The 11,571-nt window shown below is 44.1% G+C and overlaps 1 protein-coding gene across 2 annotated transcripts in view; it reads right to left on the bottom strand.

The window, feature by feature from the left end:
- Window positions 1-4,346: 4,346 nt before the first annotated feature.
- Window positions 4,347-11,571, bottom strand: part of KCNN2 (potassium calcium-activated channel subfamily N member 2) — a 271,324-nt gene continuing 264,099 nt past the window's right edge. For both annotated transcript variants that reach the window (XM_073552184.1, XM_073552253.1), the window contains one exon: window positions 4,347-5,219. In XM_073552184.1, the coding sequence (XP_073408285.1) occupies window positions 4,932-5,219 (288 nt within the window). In that variant the 3' untranslated portion in view covers window positions 4,347-4,931. The remainder of the gene's footprint in view (window positions 5,220-11,571) is intronic.

The raw sequence follows: 11,571 nt of genomic DNA, 5'->3' as shown, positions 1-11,571 counted from the left end.
GATCTCTTTTGCTCTGTCTTCAGAATATACCTGAGTGCTGATATAGTGATTTGAAGTCTAGCGACTTCAGGGCCTTTTTCTATCAGACGTGTTGGACATTCTTTTTGGCAGGGTTTTTTGCGTGATTGCAGACAGCAGCTTTTCTTTCCTGTCCTTTCTAGTTAGCGAGGGCCCCATCGTTTGCTCAGCCTATCTTTCTACCTGTGTCTGTGTTTTCATCTTGTTTCTCCGACAATACATGTTGGGGGCTGTCTATTGCTTTGGGGTCTGCTCTGGGGCAGTTTATATTTTCCCTTTCTTTCTTTAGGCTTATTTAGTTCTCCGGCCGTGACGAGGCATCAAGGACCACCGTAGGCACGCTCCACGGCTACTGCTAGTTGTTGTTCGATAGGATCAGGGGTCTGCAATCTGCTAGATACCAACCTCTCCGGTTTTCTGGGCTTAGCTTGCTTTTTGTTTTTTCCTCCTCGGTGACTCATTCATAACACTAATCCCACCACTGCATTAAACACACATAAGGAAAAATGACAATACAGGGGAACACCACTTAGCTTTGCTGTTGCTTATGCTCCCAGCAACAGAGCCACCACCTGTGTGCATCTTTTCCTCCAACCGGATCCATCACCATAGTGCAGTCTTGGAGCAAACAGAGTCCACCACCTATGTGCAGCTGTCCAGAAACAGAGTCCCGAAAATGAGTCAAGCTTCTGCCAAAAAGTCCAGCATGCTTGAGTCCAACTTTTCTGCCAAAAAGTCCAGCATGCTGAGTGCAACTCTACCCCATAGTCACCACTCCACCAAGCCATGCAAGCACTTCCTGCTGACACCATAACTGCGACTCCACCACGCCATGCCAGCCCTTCAGACACCATAGTTGATCTCCACCAATCCATGCCAGCACTCCTTGCAGACACCATAGCTGCTACTCGAGGGCTCTGACTGAGCTGCCCGTGACTCTCCTTAAGCTCCATCCTTCACCAAGGCTTGCTTGTAACTGAAGACCCATCACCAACAGTGATTGATACACCTGACACTCTTTTATAGAGCATTCACACCTGTTACTTAATAAAGTGCACAAACTAAGGTAACCAAAGTGCAATGCTGCTCACCGGGGCAAACTTAGAACAAACAACACCACAGTGCAATAATCCTAATGGCCACCGGGGGCAAACCCACACTTTGGCACACAGCCAAAGAAAATTAAATAGTTGCATTTAAATTGTCAGATCCACTTCGGATCATGACAGTACCCTCCCCTTAATGAGGGGCCTCTGAACCCTCAAGACCACTCATCAGGGCACCACCTACAGCGGAGACGCCTAGATTCTGAGTTCACCCCTACAACCACCTGCACCCCAGGTTCATGACAAACGCACCGCTGGTATTGGCAAAGTATGTTCTAGAGGCACCACTCATCTCCAAAGCGCCGACCTGGGGAACAAGTTATGTATGTGTATGCACAGTATGAGCTGGTAAGACTCCACAACACACTTTCAAGATGTTTTTTGGTGGCCACCCATACATGCTCATTCACACACAGGTCCGGACCTGAACGTTTATTGCCACATCTCGTTTGTCATATTTCGGTGAACTCATTCCAGGATTGACAACAGAGGCGTCCCCCTGTGTCACCACACTCACACCCCCGCACTCCACCAAGGGGTACACCCCCCCAACCCTTTACACACGAGGTCTGTGCCTCCAGGGATGGCTAATGGCGAGGGTAGAGATTTGCCCCTGCTCCCCCGCAGCACACCTGCTGCTCACACCAGTGAAGGAGGGGCCTGAGAAATGGAGGAAAAATACTCTCCCTGGTCACCTTCCTCCGAATGACAAGGAGGGGCGGCTACTTCGGTGGTAAGGAAGATTTGGCGTAAATCCTGCGGACTATCACACCAATCTGCTAACTACAGGGATGCACCCCTTCACCTTGGGGAACCCCAGACAGCACCATGGAGACCAACTCCACCCACCTGTCTGGGTACGTCCACCTGCAAAAGCAAGTCCCGCTCCCCAGCAGTGACTCTAGGGGTTTCATTGCCAGCCGCTATTTGATTTCCTGGTTGAGCCAAACGGGAGGCCCCAGGCCCTGATAATTGCTGCTGAACTGCTTCACACCATGCAGCTCCTCACTCACCTCAGTGAGGCCCAGCAGCCAATACTCACAGGTCTGAACATGGCCTGGGGCTAACCAGAGAAAAAAAAGTAAGGTTGGTGATAATGTCACGTGCCCCGTCCTGAGTGACACGGCCAGCAGGCCGGTAACTGATACAACAGGACGCGGCACGTGTAATTGTCCTATGTGACGCGGCCCGCAGGCTGGTAACTAATACAATAAGACATGGGGAATAGGGAAAACCTGGGTAACAATAACAATGGTGGCCCTACGATAGGGAAACGGGGATATGGAGACCTCCTGCACTCCCCTGAGTCAGTGTCTCTACACTCCTAACGTTCCCTAGGCCGGTTCCGCATCGGGCGTCGATCAGGAACCTCAAAACCCTGACTCGCCCTGCACCTAAACCCTCACTAGGGAATTGGTCGGTGCGGAAACTAATCCCACCACTGCACTAAACACACATAAGGAAAAATGACAATACAGGGGAACACCACTTAGCTTTGCTCTGCTGCTTACGCTCCCAGCAACAGAGCCACCACCTGAGTACATCTTTTCCTCCATCCGGATCCATCACCATAGTGCAGCCTTGGAGCAAACAGAGTCCACCACCTATGTGCAGCTGTCCAGAAACAGAGTCCCGAAAATGAGTCCAACTTTTCTGCCAAAAAGTCCAGCATGCTTGAGTCCAGCTTTCAGCAACCAAGTCCAGCATGCTGAGTGCAACTCTACCCCATGGTCGCCACTCCACCAAGCCATGTAAGCACTTCCTGCTGACACCATAACTGCGACTCCACCACGCCATGTCAGCCCTTCTTGCAGACACCATAGTTGAGCTCCATCAATCCATGCCAGCACTCCTTGCAGACACCATAGCTGCTACTCGAGGGCTCTGACTGAGCTGCCCGTGACTCTCCTTAAGCTCCATCCTTCACCCAGGCTTGCTTGTAACTGAAGACCTATCACCAACAGTGATTGATAGACCTGACACTCTTTTATAGAGCATTCACACCTGTTACTTAATGAAGTGCACAAACTAAGGTAACCAAAGTGCAATGCTGCTCACCACCATTGGGGCAAACTTAGAACAAACAACACCACAGTGCAATAATCCTCATGGCCACCGGGGGCAAACCCACACTTTGGCACACATCCAAAGGAGAAAAAAAAGTTGCTTTGTGCATTTAAACTGTCAGATCCACTTCGGATCATGACACCTGATAGTTTTTCATTAAGAAGCCATCCTACTCTGCACTCATTACCTGTATTCATTGTTCCTGTTTGAACTCTTTACATGTACACACCCTCAATCAGTCACACTCCAACATCTCCACCATGGCCAAGACCAAAGAGCTGTCTAAGGACACCAGGGACAAAATATTAGAGCTGGACAAGGCTGGGATGGGCTACAGGGCAATAGGCAAGTAGCTTGTTGAGAAGGTAACAACTGTTGGCGCAATTATTATAAAATGGAAGAAACACAAAATGACTATCAATCTTTCTCGGTCTGGGGCTCCATGCAAGATCTTGCATTGTCGGGTAAGGATGATTGTTAGAAAGGTCTGGAATCAGCTCTGAACTACATGGGAGGACCTGATGATTGATCTGAAGAGAGCTGGGACCACAGTCTCAAACATTACAGTTAGTAAAACACTATGCAGCCATGGATTAAAATCCTGCATGGCACGCAAGGTCCCCCTGCTCATGCCAGCACATGTCCAGGCCCATTTGAAGTTTGCCAATGATGATCTGGATGATCCAGAGGAAGCATGGGAGAAGGTCATGTGGTCAGATGAGACCAAAATAGAACTTTCTAGTATCAACTCCACTTACCATGTTTGGTGGAAGAATGATGAGTACTATACCAAGAACACCATGCCACCCGTGAAGCATGGTGGGGGAAACAACATACTTTTGGGGTGCTTTTCTGCAAAGGGAACAGGAAGACTGCACTGTATTGAAGGGAGGGTGGATGAGGTCATGTATTGCGAGATTTTGGCCACCAAACTCCTTCCCTCAGTAAGTGCATTGAAGATGGGTCACGGTTGGGTCTTCCAGCAGGGCAATGAACAGAAACACAGCCAGGGCAACTAAGGAGTGGCTCCATAAGAAGCATTTCAAGTATAAATAATATGCAACACAGCACAGTAGAAATCCTAGATGGAAAGACAATAACCCGCATCATATATATCACTTTTATTAAACTAAAAAAAGGAAAAAGAAAATTAAATAGTTGAAAAACATAAACTTTTATTCAAGCCTGGATAAATCTACAACCGAGAACTATGCTATATATCTTAAGGCAAGGTCTAAAGGTAATATAATGTATTTATGCATTTATTTTATAATATTATACGATAAAAAAAAATAACTAAGCCTTTTTGGCTGTCATCCTACTTTTTCAATTCATAAATAAATAATTTTATAAAAATCACATTGGTACATATCACTTGGTTATTTCAATAAACTTGCCTAATATAAGCAGAACCCATTGTATGAACAGAAGTGACCATACAATTATGTTCAGAAATAAATATTTTTTATACTATATAGTAATAAACTTTGAAGTGCATGAATAAAAAGTTAGTGAAACAGAGAAACAATCTATATAGCAATGTTAGGTGCATTCACTGTGCATCTCAAAGAAATAATAAAAGAGTTCTCACTCTATTTGGCCTAAAATGTTATGTTCAGGTTTCTAAGATTCTGACATCAGAACCTAGATAACACTGATTAGAACCATAGGGCTTTACAATAAAAGCTAAAATATTGACCATATGATGGCAAAAAGTCTTTTTGGTTAACGTATTCCCTTCTAACTACTTTCTGATGAAGTTGGAGGTGCTGTGGATGAAGACCGTCGCCTTCTTGACACAGACCGTGATCGTTCCATGCTGAATGCAACATGCTGATCGTAATTCTGCAGCTGAGTTTCAACCAAGTCCCTTTGCTGTTGGCTGATTGCCTGACTAATCAGTCCAGGGAGAGCTTGGATGCTACCAATTAATGTCTCTAGTTTTGTCTCTAAGACAACAATCCTCTTCTCAAAGTCTTCACTTCTTTCATTCAAATCGGAGATCATGTCGTACATGATGTTTTGAGTCTAGGAAGCAAAAGTGGAAATAAAAAGAAATCGCTTTTTAATATGTCATGGTACACAATCTTTGAAAATCATTTTCCAAGGATATACACAGGGGAATTTTAACATTTCCTATTTTATGTAAACAGAGGAAAAGGAATAGAATACGAATAAGAATTTGTCAGTTCTTTGACGTATAAATATTACTACTTTATAACAGATAGCTATGAAATCGATACATAGTTAGAGAGATAGTGTGATTGAATAGCAGAAGAATTTTACTATATAGAGATGGATTTACGTTTCTCAGGAAATCTGAGTCAAATAATGCAAATCAGAGGAGTTGAGTTTCCGAGCAAAATGAGTTTACAGAATTTTGATACAAATGTAAGTTCTGGGCCCTGGAGTGGCAGGTAGATTGATAGTCGGACCTGCCACTCCAATTCCATCCAGTATGAGTTTTTACATAAATCTCCATTAAAGGGGTTGTCAAGTACAAGGACAATCTTTTTTCAAATGAAGTAGACCCCTTTATAAAATAAAAACACCTTATACTCACCTCCTGTGCCAATGCTGTTCCTGCAATGTCGGTACCAGGTCTCCTGTCACATTGTTATGCTACCTGAGCCCTGCAAAAAATCAGAGGCTGCTAATGTCTGTTGCACTCTCACTTCCTTCATTTGAGGTTCACGCCTTTGTCGAAACTCGGACAAAAGGAAGTAGTCACAGTGCAGCAGCCTATTAGCTGCCATTGACTGGCTGGAGTGCTCATGTGGCATGCCAATGTCAGACTAGCCTCAGAATACCTGGCACCAACATTGCAGGAACATTGCCGGTAACTGGAGGTGAGTAGGTGTTTTTATTTTATAAACTACTTTATTTAAAATCTGGCTGTCCAGATAGCGAACAACCTTTTTAAGCCCGGTGAAGTTGAACTCCATGGAGTGTGCAATGAGTGAAGTCTAGTGTTGGCTTACTGGGTGGATTGGGGGTAATCCACTTTGTGATACATTATTTGATATATGTATTGATTAGGGAAATAAGAGTAATATTTATTTAGAGGCCAAATGACAAGGGTGTGTATTTTATTGTGTAATATGACTTGCTTGACTGCATTAAGTTCAAGACTGACCGCAAACCAGTTTTATAATCTTCATACACAATGCGCCAGAAAAAAAAAGTTCTTCTTGTATCAAACATCTATCCCAGCAGATGACAATCCCAAGAGCTAATTTGTGCCTGACTTGATAGATATGACATAGAAAGAAAGATATAGAAATGTTCAACATATATAATTTACCAGAACATGACCCTATATGAGCCCTTATGTTCTCTAACTTCATCTCTGATAGCTGTAATCAGGAATCTCTGATAACCAGAACCAAAAAGCCAGTGAATTGTAGGGGGCGGCCATTCTATCATTCCAGCCAATTACCTTTTCTGACTCGCCACTCCTCAGTTACAGAAAATTACAGCTATTTGAAGACTGCTTGGACCTCTTTATATCAGACATTACTGATGGGCAATTTTCTCTTTCTCCTATAATAATGTCAGATTTTTTGAAGACAGATTTAAATGTAAGAGCGTTTTAAGCTGGCATAGCGCTATTAGGGTAAGCTGGTTCAGATGGGAATATGGATTCCATTTAACATAAATTGTGAAAAACAACTTTTCTCCCCAGGCTTGTGTGAACCAAGTAATGTAGCTCCTTAATTGACACAGTACATGTACATGACACTGTATGTATGGGATCATATACCAGCAGTTTGTGTAAGTGGCAAGCACAGTATTGTCATCCGCAGAGATAAATAATAAAACCATACGTACAGTATAGAGCCTGGGTTCTTTCTGTTGTTTGAGGTTCCCATGGTAACCACAACATTACTGAAAGGAGACAATAGTACTTTTTGCTCTATGTAGTGTATGTGGGAGTCATTTCTAATGTTCATATTTCTAATCCCATTGAGCTGACTGCAAAATGGTTCCATTTATTTTCTAATTTGCCAGAAGCCAAGTCATTGGGCAATGCACTTATATTTTTGTCTCTGGGTAATTTGTATTTGTGTATAGAATACAATAAGGCTACTTTCACACATCAGTTTTTTGCTGTCAGGCAGGATCCGGCTATTTTTTAGAAAAAACGGATCAGGCATAAATTTTGGAGAACTGTAGAAACGGATCCGTTTTTCTGCCGGATCCGTCTAGCAGGTTATATCTGTTTCCTGGGGGCTGGCCAATTGGATCTGAGCATGCGCAGACTTAAAAAAACGGATCCGGTGGCTGGATCAGTCTTTTTCTGGATCCGGCGCATTCCGGCGCCCATAGACTTTCATTGTGGCAAAAAGCCGGAAGCGTCGGATCCGGCGCTTCCGGCTTTTTCGCCGGAGACAAAAAACGTTACAGTAGCCGTTTTTTCCAGACGCCGGAATGAGACAAGTAGCCGGATCCGGCAAAAAACGGATGAAACGCTATGCCATCCGGCGCGATCCGGCGCTAATGCAAGTCAATGGGGAAAAACTGGATCCGGCATTGCATTTCGCCAGATCCGGTTTTACAAAAAAAAGCCGGATCGCGCCTGATGGCGAAAAACTGATGTGTGAAAGAGGCCTAAGGGACACACGTCCATCATTGAATTCAGGTTTTACATTTGATCCCATAAAATCCAGCCCTTCGCCATAAAGTCACCTTTACTATCATTTGTGGAAGAGCTCATTGAATTAGAGTGTGGTCCTGTTACAACGCAGCCCATGAGATTTCGTCCACCCTAAATATCTTCCCTCCAGTGAGTGGTATTAATGGAAACTAGAAGTTTGGGAATTACAGCAACTTATCCTCCTTGTGGCAGCCCAAACAGAGTTACACAGTGCATAAAGGGTGCTAGCACTCCGCTAACACAATAAGTGAGCTCCAAATCTCCTTTGGGATTAACATCAGTACAAAAACTGTGTGCCTGGTTGGGTTTCCATGACTTAGCAGCTGCATGCAAGCCTTATATCACTAGCACAATCACAAGCATGAGATAAAGTGGTGCAAATAACACCACTGGACTCTAGAGTGAAAAATCACACTTCTCTAACCAGCAATCTGAGGGTTGAGTCTGGGTTTGGCATAACTGGGTTTTCAGGATTACCACGCTCAGAGCAAAGTCCATAAAGTATGGTTGAGTGAGTTTGATGTGAAAGAACATGATCGGTCGGTGAGGAGCCCTGATCTCAATCCCATTGAAAATCTTAAGTATAATCAGAAACAATGGCCAGTCCCTTCCTGTCCAAAATCATTGTTTGGCCTCATAAATGTTCTTCTGGATAAATAGGCAAAAATTGTCACAGACAGTCCAGTCCAAAATCTTTTAGATAGCCTTCCCAGAAAGGAGTGGAAGCTGTATTAGCTGAAAAGGGAGTGCTAATGCCATACTAATGCCTATGCCTGCACAAAAGGCCACTTTTGTCTATATGTAAATGTTCATTTCCAAAGAAGGACATGATCCGTAATTGTGGGGTTATCTGCATCTGTTCACTGATACAAATGATGCAAAGCGTTCACAAAGTTAAACCATAAATTATATCTCAGCTCCTAATAGTACCACAGTTTAATCACAATCAATACAGTGATTACTCCTACACAAGAAATGTTTGATCCATTAAAAAAATTATCATATACCGTATATTTCATGAACTTAAATTTCCTGTTAAGAGGTATTCAACCCCACCCTGGAAGATCAGCCCCTAAGGCTACTTTCACACTTGCGTTATGAGGTGCAGCGCACAGCCGCCGCTAAGCTCCGCCCCCTGCTACGCCCCTCCGGTCAGCTCTTCCTATGGGCGCATGACGCTGCATGCGACCTGCGTCCCCTATATTTAGCGTTGGGTATGCAGGCCGTGCGCTGGTATGCTTTTGCCAGCGCATGCACCCATTTGGCACTGCGCCGACGTGCGCCAAACGCACCGTGTTGCATTTTGGTGCGCTCGGCGCAGCATCAAAAGGGCACATGAGCCGGCAAAAGCATACCAGTGCACGGCCTGCGTACCCAACACTAAATATAGGGGTCGCATGCAGCGTCATGCGCCCATAGAAGGAGCTGACTGGAGGGGACGCGGCAAGGGGCGGAGCTTAGCGGCGGCCGTGCGTTGCACCTCATAACGCAAGTGTGAAAGTAGCCTTACTCTGCAATATTCAATAAAGGTAATCAGCAACAGCAAACAGCCACAATGTTTTATAAGGGCTTATACCCATCACTATGAAAAAAAGTTCCAATTTCAGTCCAGAAAAGTAGGACTAGTGTCATGCAAGTGTCATCTGATTTTCATGTGAGTACAATTCAATTTTTCACACCTAGCATCCGATTTATATTTGAATGCCATACAATTGCTATCTGATTGCAATACGATTTTTACAGCTTTTAGAGCTTTTACATAGAGTAATTCTCTATGTAATTTACACAGTTTTCAAAAGAAATATTCTTCAATACACATATACATGTATATCTAATATATAAAGCTCAAGTGTGTATGTATGTATGTATGTATGTATGTATGTATGTATGTATGTGTGTATGTCAGGGATTGGCATCCGCACCGTCGCAGCTACAGCCACAAAATATGGCATAGTCACACGTCTGGACCCCGAGAGTGTCCTAGGCTATGTTGTGAGGCGAAATTTTAACCTTGCGCGTTCCAATTCACCAAACAATTTTGCCCCTATCTACATAACGGGAAGAAAATGTGTGTGCATCAAGCCCTGCCCTTCATTATGATGTCACAATTGTTGCCATGGCGACGCTGATTCATCATAGGTTGCAATGGTGATGGTTATGTCATAACGGTTGTTATGGTGATGATGATGTCATAATAAGTATATGGGCACTGGACTATGGGATGGAGGATATGTATGAAGGGTATATGGGCACGGGACTATGGGATGAAGGATATGTATGATGAGTATATGGGCACGGGACTATGGGATTGAGGATATGTATGATGGGTATATGGGCATGGGACTGTGAGATGAAGGATATGTGATGGGTATATGGGCACTCGCTTATGGGATGGTGAATATGTATGATGGGTACATGGGCATGGGACTATGGGATGGAGGATGTGTGATGGGTGTATGGGCATGGGACTATGGGATGGAGGATAATTATAATATGCTATAACTAACCACAGTTAGTTACTATGCCCGGGCAGCACCGGGCTCTTCAGCTAGTATATATATAAATATATATATTACATAGTCACATATATAATTAGTACAGTGTGTGTGCAGCTTACTGTGCATGTATTTAATTAATAAATGATCAATAAATGGTGTGGGTTCCAGCGTAATTTTCCAGCAAGCAGAGGGAAAGCTGACTGCTTGGGGCAGATGTTTATAGCCTGTGAAGTGAGTTATACCCATGGAGCTTCCCTGGCTTATAATATCAGCTCACAGCTGTATACTTAGCTTTTCCTGGTTATTACAATGTCGGATTCCCCAAAAAAATGACATAGGGTCCCCCTATAATGAATAACCAAAAAAGGCTAGGCAGATAGCTGCGGGCTGATATTAATAGCCTAGGAAGAGGCCATGGATATTGGCCCTCCCAGGCTAAAAACATCAGCTCTCAGCCATCCAAGAAAATGAGCATCTAAAAGATGCACCAAATCTAGCATTTAGTCTCGCTTTTCCCACTTGCCCTGATGTGGTGGCAAGTGGGGTGATAGTTGGGGGGTTGATGTCACCTTTGTATGGTCAGATGCCATAAAGCACAGAGGTTAGTAATTACTAACCCCATAGTCATAGTGTATAAAAAGACACACATCCAGAATAAAGTCCTTTAATTGAAATAATGACACAGACTCCTGTAATCTATCTTAATTAAACCATACTGATGTCAGCACCCATTCCAGTGAAGCTATTGTACCCTGAAGATAATAATCCACTTGTCCCGCGATGAGTCTAGCTATGCTACATCCAGGTGGCAGGCTGCATTGTTGCATAATGCGAATATGCAGCCTGCCATCAAGCAGAGACACTGAGCTTTGTGTTCTTGCTCAGGTCAGTGGCTTGTGGTGAATTCCTATGACCTGACTGACGTCACCGCGAGTGTGAGAAAGTTCTCACGCTTGCGGTGACGTCAGAAAGGTCTGGGGAGTTCACAGCCAATGAACTCACTTCACCTAACTGAAATCAGCTTGAGCGCCATGGGAAAATTTGTAATGGCGCTCGCATCATAGTTCACCGCGAGACACTGAACTGAGCAAGAACGCACAGCTCAGTGTCCACTACTAACCTGTGGGTTTGATGTTACCTGACAATACAAAGGTGACATAAACTCCCCCAACTATCACCCCATTTGCCAGTGCAAGTGGGAAGAGCAAGACTAAGTGCCAGAATT

Source organism: Dendrobates tinctorius, unplaced genomic scaffold (assembly GCF_039654945.1).
Source record: "Dendrobates tinctorius isolate UK_male_01 unplaced genomic scaffold, ASM3965494v1 ptg000003l, whole genome shotgun sequence".
In the NCBI taxonomy this organism is placed as follows: Eukaryota; Metazoa; Chordata; class Amphibia; order Anura; family Dendrobatidae; genus Dendrobates; species Dendrobates tinctorius.
This window is presented reverse-complemented; position numbering and strand designations above follow the sequence as displayed.